This window comes from Empidonax traillii, unplaced genomic scaffold (assembly GCF_003031625.1).
Source record: "Empidonax traillii isolate 1590-97213 ecotype Southwest subspecies unplaced genomic scaffold, ASM303162v1 scaffold360:size843394, whole genome shotgun sequence".
In the NCBI taxonomy this organism is placed as follows: domain Eukaryota; kingdom Metazoa; phylum Chordata; class Aves; order Passeriformes; family Tyrannidae; genus Empidonax; species Empidonax traillii.
Window position 1 is genome coordinate 731643 of NW_020955553.1, and position 23714 is coordinate 755356.

The following is a 23714-nucleotide window of genomic DNA, read 5'->3' on the forward strand; positions in this document are numbered from 1 at the left end:
CCCCACTCACGGGGTTCTCGTTCAACGTGAACGTCACAGCTCCTTTGATCCTGGCACCGGTGGGGACGGGTTCCAAGTTTATCATGTTAACTAGTGTTATCGTGTTGTCACAAAGCACGAGAAGTCTGGTGAGGGCAGAGGCTGCTTTCAACTCGCTCACAGGCTTCTTCAAGCCCAGATATTTATGCAGTTGCTTGGTAGCAGCAAAAGTTATTTTTCCAGCTGTTGATACCTTTTCATCCAACATAAAGTGATAGATAAAGCAGTCATTGGTTCCAATGTAGAGGTTCTTCCCACAGCACTCAATGCACTCAATGTTGATATAATTTTTGTCTCCCATTAACATCTCCCGCTCAACAGCAGAAACGAGCTTGAAAGCTTTAACGCTCATTGTGTCTTCTGGGTGATCTGATTAAAGGGAAAAAAAACACTATTTACCTCCACACACATAATCAGATATCAGAGGTAGCAATTTAATATTCACCAATACAAAAACTTAAATGCTGCATTCTTTAATAGCCTATACTCAATTTCCAACCCAATTACACAAGTTAGAGCAAGCACAATAATAACCACAGAAATTAATCAAATTTTATGCTTCCACTTCAAACCTATTCTGAAACAGATTCACAAGAGCACCTAGCTATTTTGAAGTGACGCTTTCTCCACATGTAACCAGCATGTTATTGGCTCTCTCAGATACTCTGGCACTACAAGTGGTTATTGCCAGTACTTAGTGATTTATAAACCTGTCATGGACGTTTCTATCACATGTACATGAAAACAAACAAGCTTCAGGTCTTAGATTTGTTGAGAAGCCACAAGGCGTTCAGTGCTGTTAGTTAACATCTCATGTTGCTTTACACTCAATTGTAGGCCTGTTAGTACATAGTCTCTTCATAAAATATCACAGGCTTATTGCATTTTAACACATCCATTCCTTACTCTCCAGTAATCAGAAGTACATAACTTCCAAGCCAGCTAAATAAAAATTTATGCAAAATATCATCCAACTCATAATAAAAGTTGTTGATTTGTGATTTGGTTTTGTTTTCTAATATCTGCAGAACGCCCATTGTATTCAGTGCTACTTACACATTCTCTGCAACAGACTATATGCACCAGCAATTATAAAGCACATTCACCCAGAAAATTTGGAAGCATAGCCCCTAAAGCATTAATTAAACTCAAGCTGTAATATCACAGAAATTAAGACTTTGTGTTCTCTACTATCAAAATAATCCCCAAAGTCTGTCTTTAAGTGCTAAGCAACACTTCTAATATCTATTTTACAAAATACACCTATCCTTTTGCAATCAAACATCATCAAGGGACAGATTCAATTTATGAAGCAATTAATTGTATTTTACAAACAGTTGCACCTTTACTGTACTCCAGACTTGTGTTATTTTTTTTGTAAGAAACCAGTAGACAGCTGTGCTCAACACTCCAAAGAAAAGCAGATGAGAAATTGCCGACCTTGTTTAATCACCTTTTAATTTGTCACGACTGTTCTGTAACAGCCACTCGGCCAACACAAGGGAAGACACAACACTAAATATCTTGAGTGGATTTAAGAGATAACATATCAATTGCTTCTAGTCCAAAGGTACAATGGAGATACAGAACATCAAATGAAATTTCTGTGGACCAACAGAGAGACCAACATCAACAAAATGCTCCTGTGAACAAACTTCAAACTAAGCACAGGCAAAATGAATTTAGTTTATAACTATTACATATAACAAATACACACTTTCTGAGCAGAAGTAACAAGAAATCCATAGTACTACTTAAATTCGGTAATAAAGAGATTCATTCTAGGAAAAAAAAAAAAGTTGTGAGAAAAAGCTTTTAGGAACAATCAATGTCAAGACATGTGATCTGGATTTTTTTAAAAACATTTATTTTGTCCTCATTTGTAAAACCTTAGGGGCCTGTGTGCACTGCAAAGGAACAGGTTCTGCAGAACATGCTGCTCCTTTAAAGTGCAAGAGGCCACCCCAGAGATACAGACAGTATATTTTGTAGTATTTCTTAGACGTTCAGAACTCCGGAAAACAAGATAATGGGGATGTTTGCTGACAAAACCCAAAACGCAATAGTCAGGAAAATTATCAGTCTAGTAGGCACTATTTTTTAAGCGCACCAGTAACCCCGCACGCACTCATTTCCGGCGAGAAGTGGGAAGCACCTCTCTCTCTCCCCCGCTCTCGTTAAGTAATAACCTTGCATTGCATGTTCCCGGCTCCTGCCCTGCAGACCAGCCCCCTGCTGCCTCACCTCCGCACCGCTCCCTCTCCCGCACCCCAAGCGAGCGCTAGTAAACCTCTGGACACGGTCCCACCGAGCCCAGGAGCTGGGCCACCGCAGACCCAGGGAGGGCGGGGATGCTCTACCCGGCGCGGTTCCCTCGCCCCCGTCCCCTCTCACACACACACACAGACACTCACTCACACAGACACACACACAGACACACACTCACACACGGACACAGACTCACACACACGGACACAGACTCACACACACGGACACAGACTCACACACACGGACACAGACTCACACACACGGACACAGACTCACACACACGGACACAGACTCACACACACGGACACAGACTCACACACACGGACACACACAGACAGACACACTCACACGGCGCTCAGCCAGGCCCGGCACCGACCGGCCCCGGCGCGCCGCCTCGGCCCCGCCGGCCAGGGAGCCTCCCCCGCCCGCTCCCCCGCCCCGCACTTGCCGGCGCTCGGCGGGAGCCGGGCCCGCCGCTCCGGGGCCTCGCGGTGCGGTGCGGGCGGCCGGGGCCGCCTCGGGGCGCGCTCGGATCCGCCGGCGGGCGGGGGGGACGCGCCGCTTCCGCTGCGGCGCCGGCCCCTCCCGGAGCGCGTCACCGGGAACGGGAGCGTCCGGTCACGTGCGGGAGAGGGCGCTGGGAACACCGCTCGGGGAACGCCAACCCTGCTCCCAGGAGGGGACGTGCACATCTGTGTATATATGTGCCTGTGTGTATGCACGTGTATTTATACATGTGTATATACACCTGTGTATATGTGTAAATGTGTGTGTGCATATGTGTATATAGAAGATATACATATATATATAAAAGAGGTTCCAAAGACTTGGAATTATTGGACTTAATCATAGCAATGTTTTAAGTCTCTTCATATGTATATATATATATATATGTATATTTATATGTATATATATATAATTTGTATATATATATTTATACATATATATAAATATATGTATAAAGTGACTTAGTTGTTGTCTCATATGTATGTGTATGTATATATGTAAATATATTTATATGAGACTTTATGTGAGACTTAGGAGCTGCTTTTTTCACACTCCAAGAAAGTACTGTCAATCTAATGGGGCTTGATAGCAATATTACATGTCTCATATATTATAAAACTTAGTGCCGTTATTATTATATATGCTATAAGTCTCTTTTACAAGATGCTTATACTATTATTATATATACTTTATATAAATATATATATATAAATTATTTATATAATCTACATATAATATATGAGAATTATACAGCATAAGAGACTTAAAACATTTCTTATTATTACTAAGTCCAGTCAGACTGAGAGCACCTTCTTGGAATGTGAAAAAAGCTGCTCCCAAGGGATGTCTGGGTGTTAAAAAGATAAATGACTTTTAGGTAGAATTGCCTCGTTAAGGTTTAGAGCTTGACGCGCCTCAATGATCTCAGACTCAGCGGGAGGTTAACAAACCTTGGGGAGAAGGATGTACTGCTGATAGTGGACACAAAGAATGCAGAATTTATGGGCCACGGGACATTTGGCAGAATTCCCAAGATAAGGAAGAAACTAACAAAGCCAACTCAGCAACTGTGCTGAAATCAGCTCCGACCGGCAAAAGGTAATTCTGGCTGCAGGAGATTGTGACCACTGACTCAGAGCCCACCGACTCAAAAGAAAAGAAGGACTGAGCATGTGGCCTAATTAGCATGAGAAGCAAGAGAATAATTAACCAGTAGAAGGTAGAATACTAACTATAAGAGAACTAAGGAACTTGTAGCCAATGAACATTAATGCCTTTGTTTGCTAAAATGTATAAATTGTGGAAAGTTTGGGTGGTCATCTGCTGGCTTTGTGCATTTGCCTTCCCTTTCTGTGCAGAACTGTAAATAAATCAAATACCTCGACTCTGTGTGTGGATTGGCCTCTTGCACACCAGGTGAAAGAACCTATTTTGGGACAACACATAGAGCTAATGAACAAAGTAAAAAGAAAGGTATTAGAACTGATATAAAGCATTGTTTTTTTAGTTGGAAAAATCTTAAAAAGCAAAATAATGGAAAATGATGTGGTATTTATTTTAAAATTATCTCCACTATAAAATGCAATAGGGTCATTCAGCAGATCTATACACACAATATAGGTTATTAAAATTTTATCATTTTTATAGCAATTTGAAAAGAAACATTATGTTTTTATCAGACTGTTTATATTCCATCCCTGTCAGAACTTCACTGTGAGAGAACATGGTCTGGTTAACCTAAAAGGAACTATAATTTTGGGTACAAATCCCTAGAAAGGTAATATTAACATAAGAAACTCACAGAGTGAAAGTCATGATCAACAAAATAATTTGGTTAGCAAGGATATGTTTTCCATAAGGAAAGAACTTATAAGATACTTTAGGAAGGGAGAGATGATCCACACAATTTACAAGAAAGTAATTTCATTGGCTGAAATAAGCACCAAAATACAGGCTGAACATTCGCCTTAGAAAGTACATTCATTTACAAGATTACTTGAATTAAGGTGATTTTGTGATGTAATTGGCCAAAGTGAAAGAAGAGTGAGAAAATGAAAATGGAACTAGTCCAGTGCAGTCTCAGAAATAAGAGAGCATCAGGGCCAGCATCTGAATTATGCATTCATGCAGAGTCGGACCCAATCCCAGCAGCACAAACACCAAACACCAGTCATGGTCTGGGCAACTTTGGGGGATCATTTTATTTTTTCCAAATGCTGTAGTCACAATACAGATCATAGTTATGGGCCAAGCCCAACCCAGGCATACAAAAGATAACCATACATAGGTGGAAAAAGCAGTGCTTCCAAGAAAAAACAAGGAGTGACAGTAGCTGGGGTGGGTTTGGGAGGAGGGACAGAGGGAAAGCACAAGGAAGTAAATTCCATATGCTGCCAGATGGCTGTTTTCAGGACACCATTGTGAAATAATATTACTTGTACACTTCTATGATCTTTAAATATTCAAAATTTGAATTCAGGCACAGAAGCACTGCATATATGAAGCAATAATGTGGCATACGTAGTGATACATCTGCAGCTTGTTCATGGGGAGGTGCACTTAAAACCATAACGTTATGTTACTTGTGTTACATTGTTGCCTCTGCCTCATAATTCTGTAAAATGAAAATCAAGTACTTCCAATTACTTTCGCAAATTTGCAGTTTTGCATTGTAACTATGACATGGTTATTTATTTGTAATCATTTGTAATTCCCTATTTTGCCTTTAAATATGTAAGCGGATGACTAACTCCAGTGGACAGGCAGCTGTTTTACTTTGGAATTACAAAGCAACTTTTGTTATTGCAGATCAAGCTGCGTTAACAAGCAGGTGCCTCATGTATGGGCAGGATGGCAATCCCATTCTATTTCAGCAGCAGAGCTCTGGCATGTAGCGGCAAAAGCGGTTTGTAGTCTTGTATATTGTCAGAATACAATAAAGTATGTTTTCCCTGTTCAGCGCTATCAGCTGGGGGATAACCTGACCTCTTCAGCAACACCTAATCCCCCAGAAGGCAGGGAGGCCCTGCAGAGAGACTCAAGACAAATTGGAGGGCTGGGCAATCACCGACTATATGAAGTTTAACAGGGGCAAGTGCGGGAATCTACACCTGGGATGGGGCAATCCTGGATATATGTACAGGCTGGGGAATTAGATTCTGGAAAGCAGTGCCATGGAAAGGGACCTGGGATTCCTGGTTGATGGCAAGTTGATGGCCAGGTCGATGGCAAGTGTGAGTCAGCAGTGCCCTGGCAGCCAGGAGGGCCAACCGTGTCCTGGGGGGCATCACCCAAAGCATCGCCAGCCAGTCGAGGGAGGTGATTGTCCCACTTTGGTTCGGCTTCACCTTGAGCACTGTGTTCAGTTTTGGGTGCTCCAATATAAGAGAGATACAAAGCTATTCGAGAGCGTCCAAAGGAAGCACATGAAGATAGTGAGGGGCCTTGAGGGGAAGCTTTATGAGAAGCAGCTGAGGTCACTTGGCTTGTTGCAGAAGAGGAGGCCGAGGAGAGACCTCACTGCAGCCTACAACTTTCTTGTGAGAGGAAGAAGAGGAGGGGCAGGCACTGATGTCTTCTCTGTGGTGAGCAGTGACAGGACCCAAGGAAATGGCCTGATGTTGTGTCAGGGGAGGCTTAGGTTGGATATTAGGAAAAGACTTTTCACCTAGAGGGCATTGGAACAGGCTCCCCAGGGAAGTGGTCACAGCACCAAGCCTGACGAATTCAAGAAGCGTTTGGACGACGCTCTCAGGCATATGGTGTTCGGGGAGTTCGGGGCTGTCCTGTGCAGAGCCAGGAGCTGGACTTCCACGATCCTTGCGGGTCCCCTCCAGCTCAGGATACCCTATGATTCCTTGTGAGCCTGTGTGTTTCCGAGCGCTCCCCAGCCCCGGCTGCTCGGGCCGGGCACACCCCTCTCCCGCTGTCCCGGCCCCGCTCCGGAAGGTGACGCCACCGCCCGGCGCGGCTGCTCTGGAAACGCGTCTCCAGCCGCGCGCGGCGTTGTGGGAGCCTGGAAGGGGCTGCCGGGGCCGAAGATGGCGGCGCGGGGAAGGGTTCGGGCGGGCGGCGGGGACCGCCAGGAGGAGCAGCTGGGAACGGCACGCTCGGAGGCGGAGGCGCTGCTGCTGCACCCGGAGCTGCTCTCGGAGGAATTCCTGCGGCTCACCCTGGAGCAGGTGCGTCCGGGGAGCCGGGCCGGGCCGGGCCTGGTCAGAGCGGCGGCCCCTGAGGGGGAGTTCAGGGGAGAGCAGCCCCCGAGTCCGTGCTCCGCAGGCCACGGAGTTGCTGAGAGGAGGCCCGTGGCGTGGGAGATGTGTCCGTGTTTGCAAAAGGCTGTGTTTGAACACGGAGGCTGCTAAGGTGCAGTTTGCCCAAATCGACGTAGTGGCTGCATTACAGTAAAACTGTCTGTGGAAAGATGATATTTACAGTATTGGAAGTTCCCACGTCCATACCCCGTGTAACCTGCTCCAGGTGAGCCAGCCTTGGGAGGGGTGTTGGACTAGGTGATCTCCAGACGTCCCTAAGTATTCTGTCATTCTGTGAATTAAGGAAGTGCAGCCTATGTAATCAGTCAAGCTAATGCTTAAAAACTGAAGCATTACTTAAATACTTATTAATTCTTAGTAGTTGAAAAAAGAAATTGAGTTTGAAAGTGAGTTCTAAGCAGTTTAGGACCATAAAAAGCTTTGGTTAATGTAATTTGAAATACTTGTTACCGCTCAGCCTGAAAGTTTTAGGTGTATGAAACAATAGGAGTCAAAGTTTCAGGTTTTTGTATGAGCTCAGAATTTTCATATGGTCTCAACCATGTAGTCTGTGTGGACAAAAATGTACACCTTTCAGGCCTCCATCAGAAGTCATGAAGTGTTGCCAAAACCATTAGTGACAGAGGCTTCATCTGCTTTTGGTGACCTCTAGTTTGGAGGATGTTAGTGGAGTTTGTTTTTTTTCTTCAATAAATCCAGCAGGAAGTACCAGGAAATGTTCACAGCCTTATACGTGATTGAAAAGCAAACTGGTGTTCTGGTAAAACTGACAATTCCTAAAAATCTCACAAAATCATAGAAATCATAGAATATGTAGGATTGGAAGGGATCTCTGGAGGTCATCCAGTCCAACCCCCATGCCAAGGCAGGGTCACCTAGAACAGGTGGCACAGAAACTCATCCAGGTGGGTTTTGAGTCCCTCCAGAGAGGGAGACTCCGTGACCTCCCTGGACAGCCTGTTCCAGTGCTCTGCCACTCTCAATGTAAAGAAGTTCTTAAGAAGTTCTTCCTCATGTTGAGCTTAAACTTATCTCCCTTATTCTTTGGGAACTGGGGAAGGAAGCAGAGCTCTACATTCACAAGTCTGACCTGCATTATGTTCTAGTTACCTGGTTTTAAAAGCGTGAAGAAGAGCTGTGGTACTGTAGTTGGATTCAGAGAAGTGTGTTTAAGCATGAAAACGTCAGCCATCAAAAGTATCTCTATCAAAATTTTTTCCTTTTTTTTTTTTTTTTACTACTGTTTTTATTGGCAAAGCCTGTGGGGTTTTGGATAGGGAGGGCTGCAGGGTTGACTTGTGTGGGCAGAGGTGAATAAATGCCCAGTGCTAGTCACAGCTGCATCCAGCTGTTTCTGACGCTGATGGAAAACAGCCCATCACACACCAGTATTTGGAGCAGAGGAGCTTGTGGCACCTATGTCTGCTTGGGGCAGACATCAGAGGCAGGAGACTCCAGAGGACAAACAGGAAGAGGCACACGAGGAGACATATGAAAGAGATGCGCTTGCAGGTGGTGGAAAAAGAAATCACTATGCACTGACCAAAACATCCTATGTTTTCCATCGCCTCACTGAAGGGAGGGACTGAGTGTAATCCACAGATTACCACAGCTTTCTGTGGAAAACAAGGGAATTTCACAGTAGGAAGGCAGGAGACCAGGCTGTCATTGGCAGTGGGCAGTTCATGGCCTCTCCAAACTGATCATCCCAGCCACCCCCTCACTTTTGAAACTCCGGCATTTATGCCCAAAGCAGTACCTTAAAGTGGATTTTGAACAAATAAATGATGCTACTAAGATGGTTGTGCTTTGAATTTGTCCTTATAATAATAACTCTTTTTTCTGTCCCCCACAGAAAAATATATTAGTTGAAAATGATGCTAAAATGGACAAAGATGGTCTCACTGATCTCTATATTCAACATGCCATTCCCCTGCCTCAGCGTGACTTACCAAAAAGTAGATGGGGAAAAATGATGGAAAAGAAGAGACAGCAAAGTGACTTGAAAAGTGAGAATAAAAGGTAAGTTAGCTTTTATTGGGCTAGACCTGGAGAATTTAGGACAATGCATTTAGTTCAATCTTTGTTTGCCTGATTAATGAAATTTGTACAGCTTTTGGACGTTGTCACAGTTTACAGAGAACGCTGTGTCAGGTTTCCTGTGTCAGAAATGAAAGATTCTACTGCTGCAATAACGGGAAAAAGGGAAAGATAAGTGTTTTGTTATCCAAATGTTAGTAATGATATTTAGCTTATAGTGCTTCTTGATGTAGAACTATGGAATGGTTTGGGTTGGAAGGGACCTTTGATGGTCATCTAGTCCAAAGAAATAAAGATAGTAGGCTAGATGTTTTTGGGAGAAAGAGGCAATGTTAATTTTTAGATGGGAGAATGGCTTCATCCAGAGTTTATATGTACAATAACTTTAGACGCTCTTATTTTGGTACAATAAAATGCAGTAATGGTTAAACCTGTGTGTATTTGCTGGGAAAACATTAAGTATAAGGAGATAACTTTAATCTACCAGTCTGATTTTCTTTGCACTTAATATCTAGCACAGTGGGCTTAGTCTTTTGTTCTGTTTTTAGACAGTTTTAAGATTTTCTAGCAGTTACTGGTTTTGCTTTTATTACCTTTTTCATACTTAACAAATATGGTGACAAAATACTGTTTAGAAAAGTTAATCTTTTCCTACTACTATTACTAACCCAAGAAAAATGAGAGAAATAGACAGTCAGCACTTTCAGCAAGTAAAAGTTGCACAGAAAAAACTTCAGGTTTAGTACACTATATCAAGGAAGTTCAATTGTCTTTTTGGAATATTAGAATATTACACTTTTCATCAGAGTTGTGTGCACCACTTAAACAAAATTGACACAATGCCACTGTGCAGAAGAGGAAGTAGAACTTTACATTCTTGTTTCTAAAATGAAATCAAAATTCTTAGATATTTTGAAGCTTAAGTTATGTGCAAGTTGGAGCTGGGAACTAGGCATGCTGTTAGTTCACTTTAGAAATCAGATAAACTGATTGACTGTATGAATAAGGGAACTCTGATGAGTTCTCTGTGGAAATCACATGGAGTTAGTATGAGGCTTCAAGACTTGATCAGCACAGTTCACTGTGTGTTGGCTTGCCTCTAGTAGTTACAGATTGGAGTTAAAAACACACTGAAATTTAAAAATCAGTGTTGAATATTGTGTTTAGTTTTACTGCTGGTGATTAATGTCATGTCCTAGAAGACTTGCTGTATGGCAGCTGATTTGAAGCAATATGTAAAACTTCAGTTACACAGTCAAATATCTGAGGTTACAGATGATGGTTTATATATCTTATTACCGAATATTTGAGTTTGCAGACAATCATACCAAATAAAAACAAGCACAGTCTATCCAGTTTTAATCATTTCAGAAAGTATTTGTGTCCAGGGATAGTTAATTTTGTAGATCTGTTAGATCATCTTGCCTACTGAAGGAAAGAGAATGATAAGAATCTTACAGTGTGTAAGTAGTTTCTGAAATGTCATCAAGTCTGAAGACTCTCACCTGCAAATGCTCAGTCTCTAGGAGCACTGTAGCTGTTCTTTACCATGCACTTCAAAGTAAGCAGCAGGATTAGATGTAGATGTGCACTGAAATCTAGGTTGCACAGAAGATGATCTGCAGGAGACACAATCCCAAAATGGCTGATTGCAGCAGTTGGTGAGCATCAGTGTCCTCCCTCAGAAAAGTGCTGGCCTACAGGAGTCCTACTGTGAAGCTTTTAAGCTGCCTGTACTTTATATAAACGAAGCAAACATCACTCCCAAGGTTCTGTGTTGTGCTGTGAGACATGTATCTAAAAATTGGATGTGACAGTTTATCGGTTTGTTTTTGAAGGGGTTATTTGTGGGTATAGGAGTGTTGTTTGGTTGTTTTACTTGGGGTTTTTTTCGTGTTTCTGTTAATACACATATACCTTTTAATGAAGGGCTGTTGTTTTCCCTTTTCTGTAATTTGTTTTCCTTCAATCGGAGCCTCCTAATTTTGGATTTATGATTGCTTAGAAAGAGAAGGTTGGGTCTTTTCTCCTAACCCATCCTCAGCAAAAGACCCTTGTCTCATTTAAACTGGGACACGGTATTTGACAGTAAAGCATCCAAATTTCTTTTGGAGTGTTCCCAAAATTTTTCTGTGGGAATGTTACCTGTATTGTGTCATTTGTTCAAGTGCTACAGTTCTAAAATTGAGTTTAGAATAGATAACAGTCCAGGAATTGCAGTTAGCTCCTAACTTGCCACTGTTCACCAATCTGAATATGTAAAAAACCCTGACTCCATAGGAAAAGCAGACTTACTATGCTATTATGTTGAGGAAGGTGACAGGGAAAAAGGTCTGAGAGCTGAACTTTGTCTTGCTTTATGAACTCCTAAACTGTGACCACTCGCATTTTTTTAAAGAAATCCCTGGTCTTGACAGAAAACTGTGCAAGTGATATGCAACTTCTTAATATGTGAGATTTATCAGCAGCTACTATTCTATTGTTGTTCCAAGTCCAAACTGTAAGTCTCTGCTTGTGGTTTATTTTGAAGTCTGTTGAGATACCTAACATCAATATTGTCAAATTCATATAGTTGCAAATAAATGCAAATATATTCAATTGTTGAAACACTGTAATTCAACTTTTATTCATCTGTTTAGTATGAGGTGACTGAACAGTCAGCGTATACTGAAAGCCAGAGTTTCTGATCAGGAATATTATATACCTTAATGGTGGTTTGGGGTTTTTATTTGTTAAATCTGCACTTTCCAAACACTTTCTCTTTGTCATTCTTGAGCAATGCTTTTTTAAATCTTTGAATTCATGTAGGGTGAGTTATGTTTACTTTGTACTTTATTTTCTCGCAATCAAAATGTTTTCTGATAATACTGTTCTGATATCAGCCTGGTAGTGCTCCTTGTCATGTGTTACTGAATTGGCCAGCTCTGACTACACATAGGCTTAAAGGCAGAAACTATTTAAAAAAAGTCATTAAATCCACTTAGGGTTCCTGTTCAAAGACAACTTATTTTAAAAAGAGGTGTGCTTTTTTTTGCTTAATGTATTTATTCCTTGTGAGACAATATTTTGGACTATCTTAACAGTATGATTTTGAATAAGAGTGGAAACAGGGAAATTTGGAATTATCAGAATATTAGATGCTGCTCTTGTAGGTAAGACAGCACATGTTTTCTCAAATATTCATCCTTTGAAATACTTAACACTTATCTGTGTAGTTACTCTGGAAGAGCTGCAGTGGTATAAGCACAGAGTCTTTGGTTGTACAGCTGTAATTGTTTGCCTAAACAGTTCCTCACACAAACCCCTGCCCCTTTGTATTTTGGAAGCAATTTTTGTTGCTTTTTATTTAAGTATATGTAAATTTATATAAGTATTTTTATTTAAGTTTGGAGCAGATCAGAGTTTAATGTTAGTGTTTTGGGATATATATTTACTTTAAACAAGATTAAAATAATTTTCATATCCAAGTCATGTCTTGGATATGCTATTTTTTTATCATATAGCTTGTGTTTCTGAGAATTTTACAATTTGTATTTTCAGTGTTACAACAGTGGAAGGGTTAAGGAAACGGCCATTAATTGTATTTGATGGCAATTCAACAAGTACAAGCATAAAGGTGAAGAAGACAGAGAATGGAGCTGCTGATCGCCTGAAACCTCCTCCAGCTGGAAGCACCACCAACACTGTTCGAAGATTATCAGTTTCTTCAAACGCCTCAACATACATTTCAGCCTCCAGTTTGCCAGAGGACACTAAGCTGGGAGTGAGAAATAGTGAGGCTCAGCAGAACAATATTTCAAAGACTAACAGCGGTGTGTTGAGTAGTCTGAAGGTTTACCCTTTGTCTCCAATAGCAGGAACTACTGTTGTGAAGTTAAAGAGGTCTGTTCCAAAAGAGGAATCTGATTTGCCGGTACGTTTGTGCAGTATCTTGTTTTGCAGCTTTTTTTAGTTGAACCTTACAGGACTCAAAGGTGGAAAATTGTAAGAGCTTTCAGGATTATTTTATTTTGGAGTAATAGTAGAGTATTTAGAAACAGACAAAGGTGTAGCTGGTTTGGGAACTTTGCACTCGTCCATGGGAAACGTCTGTGTGAGAGATGCAATTCTGTAGAAAACATGCACATAATTTTAAAACCAGTAAGTAGGTAAAACATAAGGTGGTGCTGGTAGCAGTCAAATAAAACCAACTAAATAATTCTACCGGTAGGTCTGAGAGAAAGAAAAGTTATTGTAGAACAACATGAACAGCCGTGGAGGGAAGACAAGTGATCTGTTTTCTGTAGTAGGAAAAAATGAGATGATTTGTAGCAATCACACTTGAACGGTTGAGTAGGACAAGCTTTTATTTGTCACAGTAGAGGTATTACAGGAACAGAAGTGAGATGCTGAGAGCCATAGAATAGATCCTTAGAGGAAGAATGCCATCTGCTTAAAATCTTGTGTAGGAATTAGCATGCTAGAGGAAGGAACTGGAGGTGTTAATCTGGAGAGTGCTTAGACTGTGGATCTGAATGAGAAGCCAAAACAACAAACTCTCAGTCGAGGTGAGACACCAAAGGTCGAGGGCTCGTTTTGAGACAGGATTTAGTTGAGTACTTGGGCAATGAGGAAGACATGCTGAGATCTTGAACAGAAGGGTGCTGTTCTCTTGTGGAAGCCTGATGAGTGAGATGTTAACCATAAAGGTAAATAAGTACCTTCTTTCTGTAAGTTAGATTTGGCTGTAAACAAATTTTGTGCATACAAGAGAACTACCCTACAGAGGGGGGCAGAACAAAGCTGATGAGCTGAAGGGATGAGTGAAGAGCTGAGGCGGGATGTATGAATTCAGCAGGGCCTATCTTATAAGGTGTAGGTAATGGTCTTGAATGTAGCTGCCAGATGGGGAGATGGGGCAGTGGTTCATTTTGACAGCTGTGTGATTAGTCTTAGAGGGCTTTTCAGTGAGCAGGAGCAATGGATCACCTCTTCAAAATGTGCTATGAGGTAGGGATGAATTTTATATTTGTGTAGTATTCCTTCATGATACAAGTGAGGAAGTTTTCACATTTCCACTGGAGTACAGGAATATCTGAAATAAGTCTGGGCTTCAAAGGAAGAAATAGAAATATGTATTCTTAGTTGAACTGCAGGGGGAGCTTTAGATATACAGTGTGCAGTTATGTTGATTAGAATTTTCCCAAGACAAGAGACTGAACTTCTGTTTTCTCAATATTCCCTCATTAAATGCTTTCTGCTAATATCTTCTTTTAAATCCTTTAATTAAAGAATGCAGGTAATATCCTCGCTGCATGGATTGGTAGGTTCCATCAGACTCATGTTAAACATAAGCACTAAAAGTGGCTGTTCTGAAAGACAGCTTTAACAACTTTTACAAGAATCATGGCTGAGGCTCTGAATGAAATTTATCCTCGAGAGGTGTGCTTCCTACTACCAGAATGACAAACTTCTTTTAGTATTTAGAACTCTTCCAAGTATTGGTCAGATCTGGACCTACAGAGCTTTTGAAACTTGTTTAGTATACACCTCACAGCTTCTTTATATTTCATTTAAATGTTTTGTAGACACAGCGATGGCACTTTTAAGTGCCACTATATAACTGACATTCAAGTTATGACCTCTCACATTTGCCTTTCTACATTAGCCACAGTTTAGGTTGTTCCAGTTAATACCTGCAAGTTCAGTCATGCCTTGGTTAATGTGGAGAGATGTGAAGTTAGGCAAGTGTGTTCTATGGATAGTAATTTACTGTCTGAAATTAAAGACTGTGGTATTGACTAGTAAGTGATGCAGTCAGGAAGAATCAGTGTACTTGGCAGATGGCTGTAGAGTGTGATGCCTGATCTATTTTTAGTACAATGACAGTAGTGACAATTTTCTCTTCAAGCAAGTGACTGTTCTTTGTCTTTCGAGAAAAACTGAAGTTCTCATGCTGAATAGCACAGAATTATCCCTCCTATCTTTAGGTCTGATTCTCTTAAACATTTCAGTGGTTACAGTCCAGAGCATTGCTGTAAATAAACTAACAGTGAAACTCTTAAAAACAAGAGTTGCAGTGAGGTGCAGAATGTTCTTGAAAACTCATATACCTGTCTTTACTCTGCTCGTGTGAGCTATTAAAGCTCAATTTTTCAGATTTGTTTTGTTATTATTTTAGATGGTGAAAGGTAATTATTTCACCATTTCATCTCCCATTGTTTTGCTTCAGATTTTCTTGATTTTTACAAGTTCCTTGGGGTAGGGGGCCTTGAAAGATGAGTTCATCTTAGGCTTTGCTGATTATTTATCTTTTTTTACCCAGCCCATTACAAGGGAAGACAAAATTTTCTTTCTCTTTTTGTAATGCTTTTACTATTTGACAAAAGTAAATTGGTTTCCTAGTTGTATGTTTGGGTTTTTTTCTTTTGCAATCCCATTTCAACAAGTATTTTAAGAACACGATTTGAAATAACTTTAGAAGTGTGTTTTGAAACTCCAACATGTACCTGTTTCTAACCTGCATAAAGACATTTTTGCATATTTGATTTTAGGTTAGTAAAAAACCAAAATACATGTATGATTTGCAGGTAGTTAAATTCATTGGCTCTTTTTTTATCTTCTGTAGAGAAGTTCTGTGATATTTAACTTTCTCCACGAGATGGCAATAGAAAGCTATAGTAGTAGCCTACAGCTGAGTACAATAATAGTACCAGGTTTGAATAGGTCAGATTAATGACTGACTTTTATTTGCACAGTATGTCTAATAATACTTATGTATTTCTTTGTATTTCAGAATGATCTAAAGCCTACGGAAGCAAAGAAGAAAATCCAGCATGTTACATGGCCATGAAGTAGCTAATGGTGCTTGAAACATAAATATTACTTCCATATTTTCAAATAGATAGATATATTTAAGCAGTTTAAATAAAATTGTTTTTAAACCTTACAGAGATTCAGATTGCTGTGAAGCTTTAACAAGTTTAACAGTTACATGTTGTAAATCTGGAATCACTATCACCAGTAACCTTAAGAGCGTCTACTCTTGTACACCAAGTAGTTAATTACTTGTTTAACAGGTGATGATATTACACTATACTAAACCCCCCACTTTTAGTTTTCAAGGTTATTATAGTTCATCTCTTCCACATCACTATGATTCACACGTTGTTTCACTAAGGTTCAGTTTTGTTCCATGTCTGGTTAAATAGTTAAAACAACTGTTGAGATTTAGAGTGATCCCAAGAGCCTTCTTGGCTTTAAAAAGGTAATTAATTTGCATGAGAACACTGACCATTCTGCTGATAAGATGGTCTACAAGACATTTTTTTCCTTTTTGTTGCACAGAACAGGAGTGTAAAAAAATCTGCAGTGCAAGTTAGGCTGGTAATAAGAGATGAACTATTTTAACAGTGTTACTTCAAATTGAAGTTTCTCTTGATATGTGAATAAGAAATGCAGAGATGGAAATATGTTATTAGACTGTTGGATATGAAACTTCGAGAGGAAATAGTGAATGGATTAGTGCCATGTTCTCTTAAGTACACAGGCGTATTTTGTACATGCATAAGTGTGAAACTGTGCCAATGTAGCAAATTTGGTTGCTATCCTGGTTACAATCATGCGTATAAAATATGGGAAAAAACAGTGGAATGCAAACCAGTGCTTTCTCAGCTTATGAAGTTGGAGAGGGGCATGGAGAGGAAGACAGAGAAGTACCTTGAGAGCATTAACACGTGTAATTACACTCTGGAAAAAATACACAAAGCTGTTTTCCCTTCCTTTGATAATTTAAGATGGATTTTGGTTTTCTGTGAAACTTGATGTTTCATCTGAATTATTGGTAGTGCCTTACAGGGCAGAAATCCAATTAAGTTGATAGAAATTTTTTATTAAAACTCAGTGGCTCAGGGTGAAGCCAATTTAGATCAGTTTTAGATATGGATGGTAAATAATAATAACAATGCTCCCAGACTTAGTAAAACAACAACAAAAAAAATCAACTTCTGAATCCTCTTAGATAACCCACTAAAAGAAGCTGCCAGTAGTGATCAGAAAGCTTGTTTACATTTTTAACACTGGTTTATATTGAAACCAACCCCTGTAGTTTAGTTCATTACTTTACAGAAGTTCTCCATTCACTATTATGATATAAAAGGCACTTCTCGAATGCTGTAAAATGGTAAGAATGTGTGTTTTGAAATAGTGTGCTGTTTCCCTTTTACTAAACACTTGTGCAGTTTTTGTACTTGAGTACAGCAAAATTTAATGTAATGTACATTTTGTATGTAAAGACTTGTCTTTTAAGTAGCCTTATCCTATTTAAATAAATTAAATTAAAAGCAAACAAAGCAGTGCTGACTTGTTTATATGATGTAATTATTATGTCATTAAGCTTGCTCATTTTAGTAGCTACTTTGCAGGTTTAGCAGCAGGTAGTATTCATGTGAAGTGCTGGTTCTTGCACTAGTGTAACAGTCTGATAAGAATTCTGTTTTGTGCTTGGTTTATTGTCAGTGATCCAGAGTGTAGGATGTATTTTGTGTAGTTCCAGTTTCTAGGAGCACGTGTGTGTTGGTATGTGTTAAGGAGGGATATTCAGAGCTGTACTGGGATGATAGCATGATGCTGCTATTGCATGGGAACAGCCTTGGCTTTAGGCCAGTATGCTTTCCAGCCTTGCTGTGTTTCACCTGCCTTTCCCCTAAGCTAGGACCATTTTGCCCTCTGTTGTAGTACTTGGGAGACAAGGTGCAAGCCATGCTGCTCTTACTGTCTTCATAGAATCATGAAGGTTAGAAAAGACCTCATGATCATCAAGTCCAACCCTTCCCTGCATAGCACCAAACCCACTAAACTCTATCAGGAAGTGCCTCGTCTGCTTGTTTTTTGAACACTTCCAGGGGTGGTGCATGATTCCACCACTTCCCTGGGAAATCTGTTCCAGTGCTTGATGACTTCCAGTGAAGAAAATTTTCCTAATATCCAACCTGAACCTCCCTTGTCACAACTTGAGGCTGTTTCCCCTTGTCCTGTCGCTAGCTGCCCAAGAAAAGAGGCTTATGCCCATCTTGCTTCAGTCTCCTTTTAGGTAGTTGTAGAGAGCAATAAGACCTCACCTCAGCCTTCTTTTCTTCAGGTTGAGCAACGCCCAGCTCCAGCCCCTTCACCAGCTCCGTTGCCCCTCTCTGGATACTGTCTAGCACCTCAATGTCTTTCTTGTACTGAGGGCCCAAAACTGAACGCAGTATTCGAGGTGCAGCCTCCCCAGTATTGAGTACAGCGGCATTACCCCTTTAGCTAATAGTAATCCTTCTCTCAGCAAAGCACTAGGGCTCAGCTGCACTGTGCTGAGGGATTGCCAGATCCCAGAGGAGACTGAGGTGTTTGCCCTCCTTTGGGAGGTGTGGATATAAAAGGGAGTTTTGTGGCTATTTACTACAGCTTTCATCATAAAATGAAATCACCAAAGGATAGAATTCAGTTGAGTTCTGGTTAGCACAGTGTGCACTTCAAAAATGTCAGCCAGTGAAGTTTGTCAAATTGTGTGCAATAAACTAAATCTGATGTGATGCATATATTCAGCTTATTGAATTAATGAGAGGGGAATGACCTGTGAGCACTTCATACTTGGTACAAAAAGAGACAAATTCAGGAGTGGTGGCAGAAACTAGGAGCAAATTTTCCCTACCAAGTTACACACAGAGTAAGTACATTCCTAAATCTTCTTTCCACGTCTGAAGATTCCTGTTGGAGGTGTGACATATTTCTTTCCTCCCTTTGCTGGACACAGATGGATTCCATCTGGAAAGTGTACTGTGATTGCACACTGTGTAACATGGCCATATTTCTTGCAGTTTGCTTTGGGACAAGAGTTATCTTCCTTTGGATTGTTTCCTTTTGATTTTATTGTCCTGCCAGCACCCTGTTGCCTCAGTGGCAAACGTAGCAGAAATTATGCTACAACAAAGGGTGTTATGTATCCCAATGCAGAACACAATTAAAGCATGCCCTAGTATAGAAGTTAAACTGCTGACTTTTGCAAAGATAAATGTCTTTTGAGTTGTCTTGACCTCCTTGCTTCATGAGAAGAAAAATACTTTAGTTTGGAGTTTAGAGCCTATGAACACATTTTTATCAGCTGCATTCAGTTCAGTATTTTCAAACACTCAGTTTTGCTGATAATTTTCCCACTGACTTCAGTTAGTAGAGGACTATATTGTATCAGCAGGGCCCTTCTGAGGATTGTCTAAATTTCACACCCCCAATGGCTGGGAAAAAGGGTTGCATGTGTTGTGTTTCTTTGGACTGTGAGAACATTTTACTTGTAAATAATACGTAAATACAATTAAACCACAATCACAGTTCTAAATTATTTTATTTTGAAAAATACAATGTGTACTGTAATGTCAACTAATTGGAATACTGACACTGTCAATCAGAACTTGTACTTCACACAATGATCAGCTAGTCATGCAATAAACTGAACCTATTATGACGCACTTGCAGTTCAACTGTTTTATCATTATCTCTTTATGGCATGGCACAAATCCCTGTACATTGAAACACACTCTACCTTTGCAGTCTATATAGATTTGACAGCACACACTAGTCACATAGCTCAAGAACACTGGGGTGAGACCATCACTTTACTGGAATTGAATGGCATTTGCCATTGATTTCAGTGGGCTGAAGGTTTCACCCTAAATATCCACCTATGAATGTATTGTGTGTGGCCATTGTAATCCTTGAACCGTATCACTTCCTTGTAACTGGAATATTTAGTGATAGGAAAAAAAAAACCAAACATGAAAAATAATATGTATGTCAAAAACGGCCAAATGGTTTTACATCTTGGGTTTTGAATCAGTTTTTGTTAGCTGTAGAAATCTTAAACACCAACACTGCTACTGGAGGTATTCAAGTTGTTTTCCCTCCAGACTTGGAGAGTATAATAAAAAAGGCTAAGTAATGTTAATAGTACAGCGAGACACAGAATGGCAAAGCTAGTTCTGAACATCCATGAGTTTCAGACTATGTATTGGAAGCACAGCTTTCCTCCCTTCTTCCTCACCTCTTAGTTTGAGCTCTAAATATCCTTTCCACATTCAGGGCAAAGGATGTCATCCCTTTCCGTGAGGAAGCCGCGACCCACCAGTGAGAGAGAGCACTTCTTACAGTTAAAGCAATCGTTATGCCACTGCCGTTCTTCAAAGGAGATGTACTTGGTTCCTCCAAGTCCTGTTTGAAAACCAAAAGCCTTCTGTTAGAAGCAAAGCACATCAGCCATCAAGTGATGCAGACTCTCCTCACTGGCATGGAGATGTGACACAGAGGAGTGAAAAAATGTCATTGTGACAAATCCATTTGTTACTATGCTAGTTTTGCCATCCTTATTTTCATCCCCAAATACTTTTGTTGCTTTTTAGTGAGCAAGGCTGTTATAATTGGTGATAATGCTAGAAATGAACTTTTGAGGGATGGCACTGGAACATACAGCTGAAGAAAAGGAAAACACTTGCCCTTGAACAGAGTTCTCATAGTTTTTTACAGAATGTGTTATGGCATCTGAGTAAGTTATTTTTTTGTTTTGTAAAAGTGCATTTAGATCATTAAAAAAGAAGTCTGTCAGGTTGTGTCAGGACTTGATTCATAGCTTTGAAGGAAGAGTGCTTCAAGAAAAGAAGCAGATTAGTAGAAAACAGGAAGGATTCCAAAGTTTGGGGCTATGGAGGTTATCATAAGGGATATTGAAGTGGCATAAGAAAAAAAGAGTCAAATATGTCTTGGTGGTAATTGTCTTTTGCTTAACCTCAGAAATGTCAAAAAATTGAATATGATGCATTAGAATGAATATGATGCATTGGAAGCCAGTGAAAAAAATTTAGTTGGCATACCTCTTACCCAGTGAGAGAGGTTTTTGTTTAGTTTTGCCTTTAGTAACAACATTTTGAAACAAACCATATCTATCTATATGATAGAAAGGACTGCAATATTCAAGAGAGAAATGACTCTCACATGAACATAAAACAGTACCTGTGGGGTTATACACTTGTTTTTCTAGGAACTATGTAATCAGTGCTCCACATGTAACTCAGATTTGCAGTTTTGGACTGTATAGATCATACTGTTAAAGGCTAATTACTTCATAGAGGAGGTTATAGTTTTATGCTATTTAATAGTGAAGTTCTAAGCAGTTGCTCCTCTAAGTACTTGTGCACTGGAAAGTGGTGTCTAAAAGCCTTGTGACTTCTCAGTTGATGTCCTGAGAAGGCAGGGAAGAAATGTGCTCTGATACAACATGAGGGAGAAGCCAGTTAGATACTTCCTGCTGGTGAAGGGACTGTTGTTGCTGAGTTAGTGATACCTCTAATGAACACGAGTGGGATGATGTACAAAACATGCATATGCCATAGGTCTGTTAATGGGCATCCACTATGTTCCATGAAAATCAGGGGAAAAGGAGGAAACTTCAGTTTAAGGACCTTTCTTTTTGTTAGGCACTGGAAAGGCATTGTAAGTATTTAATTTCATAGATCTTGAATTATATAGTGTTTTCAGTCTTTCAAATTATTCAGAATAAATTATTGAACCATTTTTAATATCAGAAGAAGTTCACTGGGAAAAAACAAACAAAAACCCACGAAAAAACCCCAAACCAAGCCAAAAAAACCCAACACACAACCCCCCCACAAAATGCAAAAGCACCAGCTATGAGAGACCTACCGCTGATTGGGTTTGTGCACCCAGCACACTTTTTGGCATAGAGGTTGCAGAAGCAGCTCAAGCAGTATGCAAACTCATCCTTGGAGGTAAAGCGTTGTCCGGACAACTGCTTCTTGCATCCAGTACAAACGAAGCACTCCTTATGCCATGGCTGCTCCCGGTAAGTAACACCTCCTGTAGTGATAGCCTGTTTTAGGAAAAATAAGACAGAAAGTGTTTTCCTAAGGGTGGCAGGTTTGTGTTTTGATTTGGTAGAGAGGAAGGGTGATGAGATTTTTGTGGGTGGGAGAAAATTATGCAAGTAATTTATTATAATTTCCTACTTTATACAATTAAGACCCATAGTAAAAGTACTTTATTCTGCATATGTTGTAAAATCTGCCTCTCAGTTGTCCTCTTTGTTTTTCAAGCTATTCTTTCTATGTTGCTTTTCATACACATGTGCTATAATCTGTCTGATCACTGTTCTTTTACCTTCCCTGGTGACATGACTGCCTTATGTGTCTCAACTTCCTTGTTACTTTGGCAAAGACCCGGGCTTGACTACTCTGGGGAGCCAACCAGAGGAGCAAGGGGCGTTGCCAGGCCCATTTACAGGTGACTTAAAGAATCTCAAGGGAGCGAGGCGGACAGGAGCAAGCAAACAGGGGTGTGGCATGTCAGTGAGGGCGTGGCACGACAGTTTTCGCCGCAGTTTGCCTAGGCAGGGTGAGCGGGAAGGGCATAGCTACTCTCCCGGCTCTTGCTGGTGCATTGAGTGGTAGGTGTGCGTGGTTTTGTTCGGTGATTGTTGTTTGTTTTTTTTTTCTCTCCTACTCAACTAGATCCAGCAATAGTTTCCAAACAATCAAAAGCCACAGCTGCTGGTGCCAGCAGGAGTGTTCTAAAGCAGAGAGAACCCCCCAGGAAGGATGCAGCTGTCCAGGTCACTGCCTGTAGGGACTGTCTGAGCCTGGCATTAATACCAGAGGGCAGTGCGAAAGACACCTGCATGCGGTGTAATCAGGTGAATGATTAGCAGTGCTTAGTGGCAGAGCTTAAGGAAGAAGTAGAAAGGTTAAGGAGTAGTAGGGAAAGTGAAAGATAAATAAACTTGTGGAGTCGCACCCTTTCAACCCCAAAAGAAGTTCAGCTGGAGTCAGAGAAGCCCTGTCCCTCTTGCCATCAGGCAGATGGAACAGACCAAGTAGATGAGGAGTAAATGGGAACAGGTCACTGATCAAAGAGGTAAAAGAATCCCCTCCTGACCCCCATCACCTCCCCAGATGTCCTTAAAGAACAGGTATGAGGCCCTGGACCCAGAGAGTCAGGTAGATGACACTCAAGAAAAAGATCTGTCTGGAGGGTCTCGCGGTTGCAATCTGTCTATTGGATGGTCACAGCCACAGCTATTAAGAAAAAAAGAAGGGTAGTTGTAGTCGGTGACTCCCTTCCAAGGGGAACTAAGGGCCCTGCATGCTGACCAGACCCATCCCACAGGAAAGTCTGCTGCCTTCCTGGGGCTGGGCTGAGGGATATTAGCAGGAGACAACCTGAGCTAATTTGGCCCTCTGATTATTACCCACTGTTGGTAGTACATGTTGGCAGTAATGAGATAAAAGAGGTACCAGGGCAATTAAAAAGGACTTTAAGGCTTTGGATTGGTTAGTTGATGGGACAGGAGCACAGGTGGTGTTCACCTCAATTCCTGATGTAGCAGGGATGAGTGAGGAGTAGGAAAACCCATTTTATTAATAAGTGACAAAAGGACTGGCAGAATTTTGAGTTTTTTTTGATCATGGGACAAATTCTATGGTAGCAAGCCTGCTAGAGTCAAATAGACTTCATCTGTCTAGGAATGGCAAAAGAACCCTAGCATGTAAGTTGTCAGGGCTGATCAAG

The 23714-nt window shown here is 40.7% G+C and overlaps 3 protein-coding genes across 7 annotated transcripts in view; 1 reads left to right on the forward strand and 2 right to left on the reverse strand.

Moving 5' to 3' along the window:
* Positions 1 to 405, reverse strand: part of TGFBRAP1 (transforming growth factor beta receptor associated protein 1) — a 30486-nt gene extending 30081 nt beyond the window's left edge. Inside the window, exon 1 of one of the 2 annotated variants that reach the window (XM_027892579.1) lies at positions 180 to 405. In XM_027892579.1, the coding sequence (XP_027748380.1) occupies positions 180 to 391 (212 nt within the window). In that variant the 5' untranslated portion in view covers positions 392 to 405. Of the gene's footprint in view, positions 1 to 85 lie in introns of both variants that reach the window. The other variant, XM_027892580.1, reaches the window with a different exon arrangement.
* Positions 406 to 6813: 6408 nt separating this feature from the next.
* On the forward strand, positions 6814 to 17454 carry CUNH2orf49 (chromosome unknown C2orf49 homolog). The gene is made up of 4 exons (XM_027892581.1): positions 6814 to 6995; positions 8944 to 9110; positions 12669 to 13041; positions 15904 to 17454. The coding sequence occupies exons 1-4, from the start codon at positions 6855 to 6857 to the stop codon at positions 15958 to 15960; spliced, it is 738 nt and encodes a 245-aa protein (XP_027748382.1). The 5' UTR covers positions 6814 to 6854; the 3' UTR covers positions 15961 to 17454.
* A 1964-nt stretch (positions 17455 to 19418) lies between these two features.
* FHL2 (four and a half LIM domains 2) overlaps positions 19419 to 23714 on the reverse strand; it is a 63046-nt gene continuing 58750 nt past the window's right edge. For 3 of the 4 annotated variants that reach the window (XM_027892590.1, XM_027892589.1, XM_027892588.1), the window contains exons 5-6: positions 21834 to 22020; positions 19419 to 20348 (exon numbers count right to left, since the gene is read on the reverse strand). In XM_027892590.1, the coding sequence (XP_027748391.1) occupies positions 20197 to 20348; positions 21834 to 22020 (339 nt within the window). In that variant the 3' untranslated portion in view covers positions 19419 to 20196. The remainder of the gene's footprint in view (positions 20349 to 21833; positions 22021 to 23714) is intronic. The other variant, XM_027892587.1, reaches the window with a different exon arrangement.

What these genes read in the sequence shown, in the direction of transcription:
- CUNH2orf49 (XM_027892581.1), top strand. Translation starts at nt 6,855, where the DNA reads ATGGCGGCGCGGGGAAGGGTTCGGGCGGGCGGCGGGGACCGCCAGGAG. An exon ending in TTGAAAAGTGAGAATAAAAG is followed by an intron (nt 9,111 to 12,668) that starts GTAAGTTAGCTT and finishes TTGTATTTTCAG; the next exon opens with TGTTACAACAGTGGAAGGGT. An exon ending in AAGAGGAATCTGATTTGCCG is followed by an intron (nt 13,042 to 15,903) that starts GTACGTTTGTGC and finishes TTTGTATTTCAG; the next exon opens with AATGATCTAAAGCCTACGGA.